We start from the raw sequence: 15,386 nt of genomic DNA on the forward strand, positions 1-15,386 counted from the left end.
TATCTCCACACATATATGCATATATGAAATAACAGTTGGTAAAATCACAACTCTTGGATCAAATCCAGTCAGTGCCTGCTTTGGAATATGATGATTTCTTTGGTCATGCTGTGTCCATTTGCTTATGTTAATTTGAAGCCACTTTCTCATTTTAAGAGTAGAGTTGAGAACTTATGACAAAGACTGTATTTGTTCCTACACAGAAAAGATTCACAGGAAACCAAATGACTAACTCTAATTTAGAAATGGTGGCTGCCTTCCATATGATAGTCTGCATATGGCCAGAGAGGGGCTTTCAGTACCCCCGGTCAGGAATTATTCCTTAACACAGGTGACAGACACATGGATTTCCAGTATTATTCCCCCTTCAAGCACACATGAATGTCATACATACCTTTTTTGTTTGTATGAGGCATTCTGTAAATTTAAACTTTTTAGGAGGAAAGAAAGGTGATGATGCTGCAGTCATCCTGTGGTATCAAGGACATCCAAATCCTGGTTTATAGACTCTGTGTCGGGTACTGGCTATGACACCCTCTTGTTTATGGACAGAAAGTAATTCTCCTAGCCTTCTCACACAGCAGCTGCATCCACAAGTGGATGCCTTTTGAGTGTTAGTTTTGTATACAGCTACATTGCTAAAAGTGTTTCTCAACTGTAGAAGTTTCCTGGTAGAGTTTTTAGGGTCATTTATGTATACAATATTTTCATCTGCAAATAAAGATATTTTGACTCTTTCCTTTCCTATTTGTATCCCCTTAACCTTCAGTTGTCTTACTTCTCTATCTAAGACTTCAAGTACTATATTGAATAGTTAAGGAGAGAGCAGACAGCCTTGTGTTTTGTTTCTCTCTGTTTAACTTGTGTTGGCTAGGGGATTCCAGTAAGTTACCTGTATTGTGCTTATGTATATGCCTTGTATTCCTGATCTCTCTAAGACTTTTATCATGAAGGGGTGTTGGATTTTTGTCAGAGGCTTTTTCTACATCTAATGAGATGATCATGTGGTTTTTGTCTTTCAGTCTATTTATAATATGGATTATGTTCATCAGTTTATAGATGTTGAACCATTCCTGCATCTCTGGGATGAAGCCTACTTGGTCATGTTGATCTTTTTGATGTGTTCTTGGATTTAGTTTGCAAATATTTTACTAAGAAATTTTGCATCTATGTTCATATGGAAAATTGGTTTGTACTTTTCTTTCTCTTTTTGTTGAGTCTTTGTGCAGTTTAAGTACCAGGGTCATTTTGGCCTTGTAAAAGAGCAGAAAAAGGGCTATACTCTAGATTGCCAGGGCAGAAATTACCAACATCTTTAGTAATCAATCATCTACATGCTAGGAGGAAAATGTTAGGACCATAAGCAGCTTGTCTCATGGTTGAAGAAATCCTAATGGGGCCAGATTCTTCCACATTCTGACATCCAGCCTTTCTCTTATGTTCAGACTGCTGCTCTTAGCAGCCATGTGTGAAAAGGGACTTGAATATCATCTCATCTCACACTTTTGTGACATCAACATCATGTTTCGTTGCTTCCGAGGTCCAGGTCTGGGCCCAGGTGTGGACACATCTAAGTTCACGTACTTCCTCATATGAACCTTTGCTCTCCAGCCAATGCTAGTGTTTGACATTCATTGTTTTGTGTCAAGGCCATCTCAGCCACCCCAGCTTCTCTCAGTGATTCCAATTTCTCTTTCTGGTTCGTCGTCACCAGACACACACACACACACACACACACAGACACACACACACACAGACACACACACAGACACACACACACAGACACACACACAGACACACACACACAGACACACAGACACACACACAACATCATACATAGTCATTTGTGCCCACCGTTAAAGTCAACGCCCCAGGTACCTGTAGAGATCTGGGATCAGTTTGTCATCAAACCGAGTACACAGATTGTTGAGGACTTGCTCGTGTTGTCCAAACAAGCGGATGTAGTTGGAGGATGGGAAAGGCTCCTTTGAGAAGCATGTGATGCCCTCCACCAACTTATAGTTGTTAATGTATAGTCGGAAGTAGGTCCCCTTTTTCGCGTTACCTGTCACTACTTCTGAACCCTGAGTGAAAATGAGAATGGATCAGGAAAATAGTATCCCAAAACATCCCTCAACCTGGGGAACTTTATTTTGGTAATTATGTTTTCAGGTATAATAAGCAAGTTCTATCTCGTTGCAAAGGACAGCCATTGACGTGTCAGAAACAATATTTTTTCACGACAAAATGTTCCTCACCACATTTTAAATTGTCATTAGAGTGTTCTAAGCTTTAAAATTAGTTGCTGGGTGACCACCAATTATCTATAGCTCAGTATCTTACCCAGTAAAGGAACTGGGTCCCTTTTTCTATGTATGATGGATTTGAAGTGTCAAATTTCACAGAGCCCCATTTTGAAAACATCCTTGTCAAAGCGATCAGGACGATTTCCGGACACAGATGAAAGGTGAAACCTGGTGTCCCAGGCTTGGAAAGGAGGGTGGCCCTTTGATAATAACTCAGTTCCCAAGAGGAAGCCCACAGGATATACCCCATACAGTCTGTAGATGATCTTTCGGTTTGTAAGTTGTTCAAGGTGTGGATTCTGCCCCTTGGAAATGGATTAAAACTGAACCTGATGACCAGGACAGTTGCTGTAATCCCACAACACTGGTACAGTTTTGATTTCAGCCCTGACAGCTACAGGCTCCCTGTTGGAGCTCCATTCCCTGTTGATCTCAGTAGACAAACACAGGCTGTGTTAGTGATGGCTGATCTTTTAAATTGCCTAGAGATTCTGAATTTGGTTCTCTCTAATGCCAGTAATGGCTTTCTGAGTGCATCTAGAGTTAAGTGTTCACTCTGAACTTGAATGTGGCATTTAGAAATTTTCAGCAAATTCACCTTGTCTTAATTCCAAACATTCGCTTAGTCCTTGATCCACCTGAGTGCTTTATCTAAATAGGGACACACAGTGCAATTGTTAATGTGACTGTCAACTTGCCAGGATCTGGAACTGCCTAGGACAGTGGTTCTCAACCTTCCTTATGCTGAAATCCTTTAATACAGTTTTTCATGTTGTGGTGACCCCCCCCCCTCCGCAATCATAAGCTTAGCTCTGTTGAAACTTCATAACTGTAATTTTGCTATTTTTATAAATCATAATATAAAAACTTGTGTTTCTGATGGTCTTTTCAGTGTGACCCACAGGTTGAGAATCTCTGACCTAGGGGGAAAAGCCTCCAGGCACACTTGTGAGGGATCTTTTGTATTAGGTTAGCCTCTGGGCATCCTCCTGAAGAATTATCTTGGTTAGGTTAATTGAGGTGCTAAGATCCATCCTAAAAGGAGGCAGCAAAATAAACCCTTTTTCCTTTAAGTTGCTTTTCTTGGAGTGTTTTATCACAGCAACAGGAAAACAATTAAGCCACACAGTTTAACTTTCTGGTCAAACTGAGGCAACTGGTGAGCATTGTGGGATCACACTAGGAGACAGATCTGCAGACAAGACTCTAGGCCAGCTTCAAGTACAATAGACTGGATATTCAGGGGGTAGGGACAGTAGCCTTGGGAAGAAGCTAGGCAGTGTTGTCTCATGGAGGAGGCTGGTGGTCACATGTAAATATACTCATTGTAAGAAACTATGTCCACAGCACATTTTCTATTTTCAAAATGGATCACATTAAGGAACAGCAGTATTTCACATTTTTGACATCATCATTAAAATTGTGTGCGTATGTGTGTCTGTATGTGTATGTGCATGTGTGTAGTGCATGTAGAGGCAAAAAAGGTCAAATCTATATATTCTTCAGGAGCCACCTAGGCCTTTTTTTTTTGTTGGGCAGTCGGGGGGAGGGTCTCTCATTGGCTTGGAGCTTTCAGACTGGGCTAGACTGACTAGCCAGCACCCCCCTGGGATTCTCTTGTCTCAGCCTTTGGCACTGGGGTTATAACAAACAAGTGCCACAAGGTCCAGCATTTTTATCCAGGTTCTGGTAAAGACTTCAGAAAGAGCTCTGCTGTAGGCTGTCTCTGCTCACTTACCTTTCCCTCTCACCACGGCACTTCCCGAGCCCCACCTGCTCTTGGGAGTTTTTCATTCACATGTACTGCCTTGAGTCTTGACTTTCAGATCCTTCCACCTTTGCATGTGAGCATGTGACATCAACTTTACTTGGACATCCCAGAATAGTAAGCACCATTTCAGAACTGGAATACACATGGGTATGCAGACAGAGACCTCCACTATGTGCCTGTCATGGTTTGAAATTGTTTGGCTCAGGGAGTTGCACTATTTGGAGGTATGATCTTGTTGGAGTAAGTGTGTCACTGTGGGCATGGGCTTTAAGACCCTCATCCTAGCTGCCTGGAAGTCAGTATTCTATTAGTGGTCTCCCAATGAAGATGTAGAACTCTCAGCTCCTCCTGCACCATGCCTGCCTGGATGCTGCCATGCTCCCACCTTGATGATAATGGACTGAGCCTCTGAACCTGTAAGCTAGCCCCAATTAAATGTTGTCCTTTATAAGACTTGCCTTGGTCATGGTATCTTTCACAATAGTAAAACCCTAAGACAGAGGTCATACAGTCATAGGTCATAGGGGTCAGTTGTATTGGTTGGTTTTGAGTATCAACCCGACACAAGCTGGAGTTATCACAGAGAAAGGAGCCTTTGAGGCAATGCCTCCATGAGATCCAGTTGTAAGGCATTTTCTCAATTAGTGATCAAGGGGGGAAGGGCCCAGCCCATTGTGGGTGGTGCCATCCTTGGGCTGGTAGTCCTGGCTTCTATAAGAAAGCAAGTTGAGCAAGCCAGGGGAAACAAGCCAGTAAGAAACATTTCTCCATGGCCTTTGCATCAGCTCCTGCCTCCAAGTTCCTGCCCTGTGTGAGTTCCTGTCCTAACTTCCTTTGTTGATGAACAGCAATGGGGAAGTGTAAACTGAATAAACCCTCTCCTCCCCAACTTGCTTCTTGGTCATGACATTCCCTGCAGGAATAAACCCTGACTAAGAGTGCCTTTCCTGCATAAAATGCAGACTATCGGGTTTGTCATCAGCAGTTTGAGAGTTAGCCTCCTGACTCCTTGGCAGAAAGAGATTTGGGGAGGAAGCTGGGAAACCACAAGCCAGTGAGTGTTGAATGAGCGTTGAGTGAGAGGTCATGCCTTCTCAGTGAATCGGGGCTTGCAAAGTGCTAGCAGTATTCCTAGGAAAGCTGCTTGGGGGTCCCAGCCAGCCCACCCCCCACCCACAGTATCACAGATGTAATGCTGGCTGCTAGCTTCCCTCCCTGTTCACTGGAGAACAGGGACAGCAAACCCACAAGGCCTGGCTGCTGCCTCCTCTTGTAATGTTTCGTTAAGCTAAGTGACTGAGGGAATAGGGTACGCAGCCACCAAAGAGACTAACCTTGTGACTCATCCACGTGGGTGATGGAAAGGTGGCTTTGCAAGGAACTTTGCTGGCTACCCCACATTCAAGTTATCGAGGTCTTCTTTGTGTTCGTGGGCTCTCCACTCTAAGCTTAGCACTCCAAGGTTGGGGCAATGGTTAGTTGTTATAGCAGTGGGAACATGATGAACTGTTAAGGATATATCTGGTAGCTTGCTGGCCAGGGGCCAACCAGAGTCTGAGCAGAACATACCACCCAATGACAATGACAACCTGTTGCATGAAGGTGGTGGCCTTAACATTGTTTCCAACAAAATTATTTTATTTATTTATTTATTTATTTATTTATTTATTTATATGACTGAAACTCTGCTGTATCAGCATTGTCATAAACGCATCACACTACACAGTGACCAGGGCTTGAAAAGACTATGCAGTAAACAGCCACTCTAGAGAAAGGAACAGGGAGGAGGTCTTGCTGGTGACTGATCTTAGCTATGGAAGGCACGTTGTATCAATCTTAATGAGCTTTGGCACTGCTTTAGCATAGCTGAGGGTGGGGTGGAGCAGTCTGCAAACTTGGAGTGCCTTGAGATACTTCACATCAATATTAAAGAGAATTCACACACAAGCTGGCTTCACAGCCACAGAGCGAGCACCCACAGTACTGCCCATTCCTACTGACACTTGCTGCCCTGATTTTTCCCCCTGATTATATAGGTCAGAAAATCACTCTGGAGTTCACACCAAATGGAAGGCATGGGTTTCATCAGCCTCGGTGTTTGAGAAACTAAGTCCTCAGGTCTTGTGACAAACACATGATTTAAAATGTCATAGTATCTGAGGCAGAATTTGTTGTGACAAATTTCTTTACTTTGTGGCACACAAGCCAACCAAGCATGTGGGCCAGAATCTGTAAATTGGTTCATTCTGGAGGTGCCTAGGGGTCTTTTCTTCTTTCATGAAGGATTATGGTAGGAAGGAAGGACTCACGGATGACAGAAGTGACTTCTTACTTTACCATACACCACTTACTGAGAACTAGAAAAGTCTAAGGTCGGTCTGGACCATGTCCATTAGAAGAATAGTGATTCAGTTTCCCTGGGGGGAAGCATCTTCGGTGGGCTACACTCTTGCTCAGCTGGCTGTATTTAGGTGACTGCCTGACCATTTTGGCAACAATTTTGCATAAATTAATTCCAACTCCAAAAGATTGCCATGGAGCCATCCTGCATTTTTTTTTCTTAGAAAATAAAATGGGGAAAAAAATCTGTTTAGATCTTCTGTACTAATTAAGAAGGAAGCCCACTTGGCAAAATGGTTAATTAAAGCCAGGGGTCCTGTTCAAATACTGTCATAGCATCAGCCAAAGAATCTATTTGAGTTGCACCATTATTAAGATTCTCGTTATCCAAACCCCCTTCTGTCCATTCTGACTTGATGCAAAGAGTGCAGAGCCATGGTAGACACGTGACCAATCATACAGTGTCCGCTCAAGACTCTCAAGTCAAGCCCAGCATTTCCGAGCCCTTGTGTGGATTAGGTGCTGTGGCTTATCTATGGTGACTAAAGAAGACAGCCCATGAGCTCTCTGTATACTGAGCACCTGAAGGAATGTGGAGGCAGGGTGGGCACAATAGTGTTTGACTGCAATCTCCATCTCAGGAGGAGGCTGGGAGGAAAAGTGCAAGTTTGAGGCCAACTCTTGAGCTTGACAGTATGACACTGTAGAAAAACACCAACAGTCCCCCCCCCCCAAGCATGGGGGATAAGAAAAGTTAAAAGAAAATACCATATGTCTTTTCTCCTAGAAGAGAGAAGTTCTGCTATTATAAAGAAGCAGGATTTGCAAGAATTTGCACATTAACTAGCTATCTGCTTTGCTCCAAGCAATGTAAGTGATCAGGAATGATTTGCTCTGTACAAAGGGTCAGGAATGACTCCAGGAACAAATACAAGTGAAGCGACTTATTCAAAGTCCATGAGAAGCAAATGGAAAGAGGGACTCTGCTTCCTGAATGGGGAGGAGCTAGGGGCCAATGACGTGTGACACTTTGAATACCCCCCTTTCTTATAGCGTTTAAGGATTTTTCTAGTATATTCTACTTCTATCAGATTGACCAGAACCTGCCACATGGCTAGCCCTCCCTCTAAGAAAATCTGAGAAATATCTTTATGTTAATTCGGTCATGTCATTGACCATCAAAAATATTCAGAAGACAATGGAACAGAGGCTCTGCCTCAATGAGGAAAATTCAAGTGTGACACAAGAGAAAAGGAATCACTATTTGACAAGAGGCCAGCCTGGGACCATCTGGCAGAGGAGCTTACTTGAGGAGCTCTCCAATTGGCCAGCCAATGAGAAGTCCCACCCACAGCTCCCACTTTTCCCAGATGGCTTTTCTGTGTAATTCATGGATGGAAGGAAAACAGTTGGGCCTGGTGGCCATTCCTGGTCCAAAGAATATGCTTGCTCCAGAGTTACAAAGGCAGATGTTTATAGCCTGATTATGTATCAAAACCTAACGATGGCTCACTTTAGTATGTAAACTGTGGAACACCTAGATAATGCAATATTCACTCAGTATTTAAGGATATGGGCTGTATGGCATGAAAAACCATAGAAGGAACTTACATGTATATTACTGGGTGAAATAAGCCAATCTGAAAGGCCACATGTGGGGGTTCCAATTATATGATGTGCTGTTTAATTGGTAAATTGTCAATTTGATGGAATTTAGGGTCACCACAGAAGCAAAGCCATGGGCATGCCTGTGAGGGAGTTTCTAGGTTAGGTTATCTGAGGATGGCAGCATCCCATAGGCTGGGGTCCTGTACTGTAGACAAAGGAGAAAGGCAGCGGAGCGCAAACATCTATGTCTCTCTGCTTTCTTACTGTGTAATGTGACTACTGCCTCAAGTTCCTGCCTTCTCTGTCGTGAGGACTGCATCCTCAAACTGTGGGTTCAAATATACCCACAAGCTGCTTATTGTCAGGTGTTTGGTCACAGCAATTAAGAAGAGTAGCTGATACGAATGACAATTTTGGAGACAATAAAGCTTAAAGGTTACTAGTCCTTCATGTGGCAGAAGGAAGGAAGGATGGAGCACAGAGGAGTTTTTAGCAGAGTTCTTTATGGTACTATGGTGGCGGATGCGCTGTGAAGACCCTCCAGAATGAACAGCACCTAGAGCCAATCCTCCTGACAGCTACGGAGTCTGCTGATAATGATGTGCTGATAAGGCCTACCAACTCCGATGACTGCACCACCTTGGTGGGGGATATAGATAGTTGCTGGGGGGGGTGTGTGAGAAAATCACTGTAACGTTTGCTTGAGTTTTTATGAAGTTAAAACTACTCTTTTTTAAGTCTATTAAGCAAGGATATGTTAAAGCAACAATTGACTTAATTATGGCATGATCTTTGGGAGTGAGAGATTGGGGGTAGCTTTGCTGGGAACTCAAGGTCTCCTAGGCTTTCAGTCAAGAGTTTGGATGGAGCAAGAAGCATCTAGAGGCTTGAATGGCACTGATTCTAAGGCAGGTCACTCATACAGCTGGTGTAGGCATCCTCAATTCTTTACTATAGAGACCTCACCAAAGGGTTCCTGAGAAACCCTACCCTTCGGCAGTTGACAACCTGGAAAGGGACAAGGTGAAGTTACAGTATCTTCATGACATTGATAGAGCTTTGGAAACCACACACTGTCATCTCTACACTACCCTGCAGTTCTGCTCCCTTTGGGAGTGCACCACGTGATGGTATGAGGAGCAAAGACTCCTGGGGGCCATTTTGAATCTTGATATGCATAGTGGGTGTATGATGTGTGAACCAAGACTTTGAGCCAAAAATTTTACCCTCTCATTGAAACAAATTTTATGAGGTAAAGTAAAACTCAAGATCAATACTTACAAAATCAGGCTGTGACCTTTGTAGATCCAAGGGAGTTGGGATGGCAGGTTTGGAAATATGCAGATAATGATAAGACCCAGGGAGAATCCCTCCTAGAGGAAATGGCAGGTGTCCATATTAGAAAAGAATTATTGGCTTGGTAGAGAACAGTTCACATTTCACCAAAAAAACCACAGAGATGTCTATAATGTCTGCTCCTGAAATTGCAGCCAATTAGGAAGGAAGGCCCTAGGGTGGTTGAACTTTATTTAGTCAAATCAATACCCTATAATATATTCACCAGGGCAAGATGAGCAGAGATGTGCCCTGTGACTTCCTGCACCTTCTTGTACTCTAACCCACGGCTACCAAACCAGACCAAAAGCTCCAGAATATTGTCATGGACTTGCCGTTTCTGACATTCCTCCAAATAAACAAAATATTAAAAACTCTATTTTATGTAGATATTTAACAAAGTCCCTTGCTCAATGCTTTAGACTGGTATTGCTCAAACTATTAAAATTCTTAGTATTTTGTAGCTATGCTTGAGTCTGACCAACCTCTCCTCTTGGAGGCTCTCTGTTCTCTTACCTGCCTGGAGCCATTTCCTAAGGTCCCACCCAGAGGAAAAGTAGAGCAGGCATCTCCTTAGAAGGAGGAAGACAGGGATGGAATGTGGGCCTTTGTCTCCTTGGCCTGACACTCCGTTTACTAGAACAGGCTTCATAAATACTTTCAGGGCCTATGTATGTATGCTTTGCAACTTAGCCTGTAAACCTCCCAGAAGTGAACATCTAATTCTGTAAATATGTGAGGTTTTCTGATGGTAAGGTCCACAATGTCTAAAGACATGGTTTTAAAATATTTCTTCTATCTCCTTTTCCTCTCAACATAATAAAACCTGTCTTCCTCTTCCTGTGGGCAGTCTAAGGTGACCTATGAAAATGGTTCACTCCTCTCTTCACTCAGAAAACTCTACAAAATCAGGCAGATCAAGAGGTTCATACCCTTACATTTGCTTCAGAATACCCATGAAACTGCTCAGGCTGTCAAAGATATGCAAATCCTAAAAGCTCCCAAGTATCTGAAGGATGTAATTTTTAAGGAGTAATGTGCACCATTCATTCTGGCAGCATAATGATAGAGCCTGTAGATATGCCCAAACCAAATAGTAGGGCTGGACACGGGATTGATGGCCCCAGAAGAGAGCTTAATTCCTGGTGCACATGCTTAAAGCTGCAGAGAGAGATCTGAACTTAAAAGTGTTGGATATAGATTCTAAAGTCATTGAACATATCCAAGCCAACAAGGAACCAAGACATGTTTTTGAACTTAAAGAGCTCATGGTTGTATTAACCTATACACTGGTTCTCCCTGCCACACAGAGAGGATTACCATTAAAAAAAAAAAAAAGAAGAACTGATTGTTTCTAAAGATTGCACAGAAGAAAAAGATACCCCAGAAGAAAATGAATACACAAAAGCTTCGGATACAGTTAGGCATAAATAAATGCAAAAAACCCCAAAAAACAAAAAAACAAACAAACAAAAAAACCACCCTGCCTTACATGTGAAATTATCTCCTTAGGGGTCAACAAGGCTTAGGGAATAAAAATGGCCTGTTCCACAGCTGTAAATGGCTGAGCCTATCTATGAAGAGAGCAGGCTAAGGAGGCTGGAGAGATGGCTCATGCTAAAGAACACTTGCTACTTTGCAGATGACTGACTGGGGTTTGGTCCCCAGCACCCATCTGGTGACTAATAACTGCCTACAACTCCAACTTCAGGGTATTCTATGCACTCCTTCAGCATTCACATATGTGGGGTGCACAGACATAAGGCAACACAACCATACACATAAAAAGAAAACAGATAAATATTTAAAGACAGAAGGCTAAGAAACGGGCCGCAGAAGGGTCTCTTCATCTCTGAATCTATGACAAAGATGGAAACATAGGATATGATGTCAAGGCAAGTCACTGTCTTCCATCCCTGAGATCTCTGGGCAAGTTACTGATGATTTTCCAGTCTACAAAATGGGGACTGTGGGGGGGGGCACTAATAAATGCCCAATGTGCAAAGGTCCAGAATAATGATATGGCCAGGTTCACAGTAGATGCCAGAGAAACGGAATGAGCTCCTCCTATACCTCTATGACATGCCACTAAAGACCAAGAGCTATGTTTAAGAGAAACATGACTGGCTGCTCTGAACCCTGACCTCATCAAATGAGAGGGGAAAAAAAGGAGCCTTCTACATACCATGGATCTTGGCTCCCTTGTACATGGGGATGAGGCGGTCAAGGTCAGCTGGTGGTTCAGTCACAGGCTCAAGGGTTGGGTCAAAGAGACTGAGCATAGCTGCAGCCAGCTGAAAGCCAATTTCTTTAGAACTGAAATTGCTGTGAGTCCACTCGTTTGAGTAATATCGGTTGGAGAATTTAGTGAGGGAGCCAGCAGCTCTGATGGCTATGTCATTGGTGTGGAAGGTAGTATCAATCACAAGTCGGCCATCATAGACGAGGCATGCGTCATTAAATGCTTTAAATGTTTCATAATCCACATTCTTCTTGTAGAAGCTGAAGAATGCCTACAAAGTGAAGAACAAAAGCCCCATCATTAATGGGTGTGGTGGTTTGAATAAGAATGGTCTCCACATGCTCATATGTTAGATGGAACTGTTTGGAAAGGACTAGAAGGTGTGGCCTTATTGGAGGTGCTATGTCGCCAAGGGTAGGATTTGCAAATTCCACAAAACTCTCAGCTTTCGATCTCTCTCTGCCTCCTGTTTACAGATCAGACATAAGCTCTCAGCTACTGCTCCAGTGCCATGCCTGCCTGTCTGCTGCTGTGGCCCTCGCCTGATGGTCATGGACTCTGAAACACTCTGAAACTGTAGAGGAGCCCAGTGAAATGTTTCCTTTTCTCTGAAACTGTAGAGGAGCCCAGTGAAATGTTTCCTTTTATAAATTGCGTCAGTCATGATGTCTCTTCACAGTAATAGAAAATGACTAAGACAACCAGTTACTCCTTTTTGTGTTTCTTGCTGGGGATCATGAAGCTGGGCAAGTACTGTACTGGGTATTGCTCTTGATTTTACCTGTCCCAGAGTGTGACACTCTTCAGGGTACAGAAAATGTCCACTGACAGTTTATCATAACTCTGTGTGACAGAGATGGGGAGACAGAAGGGAGAAGAGGGGGAGGGACAGAGGAGATTCCAGAAGAATCTTTGGTATGAAGAGCATATTAAGATTATCCTAAACCACTCCTTGCCATTTCAATGTATTTACGATAGGAAAAATTATCATTTTATGATAATTTTTTTTAGAAAGATGTCAAGTGAGGGAAGCACTAGCCCAGGGATGAATGTTTTTGCCCCATGAGAAGGCTTTCACTGGTACAGGCCATGTTTCCCCTGTGGTCTAACACTTACAAAGTCACCACTGTAGCCTTTTCCAGCTCCTTTTCCTGTGTCTGAATTCTGTAGCTTGCATGTCACAGGACAAGTTGTGGGAATCAGTTTGCTTCATCCATAATGTGGTTTCGGGAAAAACATAGGTCATTAGCTTTGGCAGCAAGTGCCTCTATACTCGCCGCAAACCCAGCAATGTCATTGAAGGATGTCCCAGAACGCTGTGTGCTGTATCTACCAGGCTGGCTCTTACCCTACTGCTTGCTACCGTTGAACAGCAGGCAGTGGTATGACCAGTAGCCACAGGGATGTTCATTTCTCTGAGTCTCTTCTGACTCTAAACCTGTGTTTTCCTATACATCTTTCATTCCTTCCCTTTCTATACTTAGGTAAAACAGATTTCTACCTATACAAAGACAGAGAAAGATAGCTGACATAAATTACACATAAAAACAGTGTCCTTTGCCTCTAGAACCTTTGATATTCTTCAAAATCATCCACAAAATTTTTTACCTGTTAGTGGTTTTCTAAACTTTGTTAGTTATGGTTAAGTAACACATTTAACAAAGATTTTTATGATAATTTTTTTTTAGCTGTTTTTAGCTGTTACCCACACTGCTCTGGGGCACACATTTGTATTGCAGTTGGACTTTGCACACCAGTAGTTCCACACTGAAAAGTGAAACAGCAAATCTAACAAAGATCTGATAGACCTCATTCCTTCACATGTGCGGACAGATGTGTCCCTGCTAGATACCTGTCAAGGCTACAGGAATCTCTTGGGGAAAAAAATTAAATGTGAAGATTAATTAAATTAAATGCATAATTGGGCAGAGTGATACCAATACACATGAAGACTTTCTTGAGAGCTTCCACAGCTGGGGTTTAGACTGGCTGGAGGCTGCACACCTGCCAGGAACCCAAGAGGCATGGCTACTAGGCAGGAACAGAAAACCTTTGATGTAGGGTAAAGCACCAATTTCTGTTTGTTTGTTTGTTTGTTTGTTTTAAAATCTGTATCTATTTGTGTGTATATGTGTGTGTGCATATCTATTCATATGTGTGGAGGTCAGAGTTATTATATATTAGTAGACATCCATAGGTTTTGAGACAGTGTCTCTGACTGGCCTGGAACTCACTGAGTATGCTCGGTCAGCTTGCTAGTGAGTACCAGTGGGCCACCTGACTCCACCTCCCCAGGCCCAGGTCTATCATCACCGTGCCCATTGTTTGTTTTCTTCACCAGTTTCAAGGCAGTTCTGCTTCTGGAATGGTGGAATAATGCCTTGAGACTGGCTCTTCCACCCAAAATAACCATAAACTCTGGTTAAAATGGAAGGGCTGTATCCAAGGGTCCTGACAGCTATTTAAAGTCTGGGAGATTATGTGTGACCATAAAAAGCTGAAGCAAATGACCAGCATGGGGCTAATATCCCATATTTGGAAGCTTTTAAAAGATGGTAGGTTATAGGCATTTCACGATGAAATAAAAGAAAGAAAACCTCTAATAAAAGAAAGAGTTGGTAAATTTTGAAGTAATATCAACAGATTTTTCTGGTTATAAGAACAAAGAGAAGAAATTCTATTAAAACAAGCACAGCTTTAAAGCCTCAGGAAATACTATATAATTGGGGATACAGTTAAAGTATAACAGAAGAATGGGGCCTAATAATAGCCAAGAATTTGCTAAAATTTAGTGAAAGCCAGGGATTTATAGACTCAAGAAACTCAGTGAACCACAGGTAAGATACAAACTTAAAATGTAATAAACATAAACCATCAACTGCATCAAACTTCTGGACATCAATGACAAAGAGAAAGCCCTGAAGCCACATCTAGGAAATGGTGGATTACATTCAATGGGAACAGTGTCTTCAATGTCCACTAACTTTTAAGTCAAAATGCTACAGTATCGAAAAATGATAAGAAACGAATTCAAAGTTGGAAAGACACGTTAGCCCCAAATTCTATATCCAGTGAAAATAAGCACATTTTTCAAATATTTGCATTTACAAATATATTTATTGCTATCAGACTGACCATACACAAAGCACTGACAGAAGGTGTTTAGGTGAAGGGAGACCTATATTTTTAAAAACAAAAGAAAAGAGCTACAAAAATGAGAAAAATATCTGTACAAACATAAAATAGGTTTCTTAGTTCTGGGAGTCGGGGGGATATAACTCAGTTGGTAGCATGCTTGCCTAGAATGTAAAGAGCCCTAGGGCTTGGTCCTTAGCACCGCACAAACCGAGAATGGTGGTACACACCTGTAATCCTAGTACCTGGAAGGTAGAAGCAGAAGGATCAGGAGTTCAAGACCATTCTCAGCTACACAGAGAAATGGAGTCCAGACTAAGCTCTTTGAGACTCTTCCCATCCCTTCTCCGCCATGTCCAAACCCTGGAAATCTCATCCTGGGATCAGCATTAGTAGGATCGCTCACCCCCTCCCCTGGGCCTGCATGTCCCAGCACATGTAGCTCTGTGCCCCCACCTTTGCCCATCGGAAGAGGTCATATACCCCAGGAGCCAGGTTAGATTTCCTCTCCCATTATAAGGTCATGTCCATCAGCACCTGGAATTCCTCCTTATGCTAATGAGGCATCCCTAGCACCCTGGCCCTGGTCAATGATGTATGCACACTCCATAGCCCCTACTCATAGCCCTACTCATAGCCCTACTCATAG

The 15,386-nt window shown here is 42.8% G+C and overlaps 1 protein-coding gene across 1 annotated transcript in view; it reads right to left on the reverse strand.

The window, feature by feature from the left end:
- Cfap61 (cilia and flagella associated protein 61) overlaps positions 1-15,386 on the reverse strand; it is a 273,504-nt gene that overhangs the window by 62,852 nt on the left and 195,266 nt on the right. Inside the window, exons 23-25 of the mRNA XM_028756974.1 lie at positions 11,546-11,873; positions 9,307-9,398; positions 1,879-2,084 (exon numbers count right to left, since the gene is read on the reverse strand). Coding sequence (XP_028612807.1) covers positions 1,879-2,084; positions 9,307-9,398; positions 11,546-11,873 — 626 coding nt within the window. The remainder of the gene's footprint in view (positions 1-1,878; positions 2,085-9,306; positions 9,399-11,545; positions 11,874-15,386) is intronic.

Source organism: Grammomys surdaster, unplaced genomic scaffold, assembly GCF_004785775.1.
Source record: "Grammomys surdaster isolate TR1022 unplaced genomic scaffold, NIH_TR_1.0 129, whole genome shotgun sequence".
Taxonomy (NCBI): domain Eukaryota; kingdom Metazoa; phylum Chordata; class Mammalia; order Rodentia; family Muridae; genus Grammomys; species Grammomys surdaster.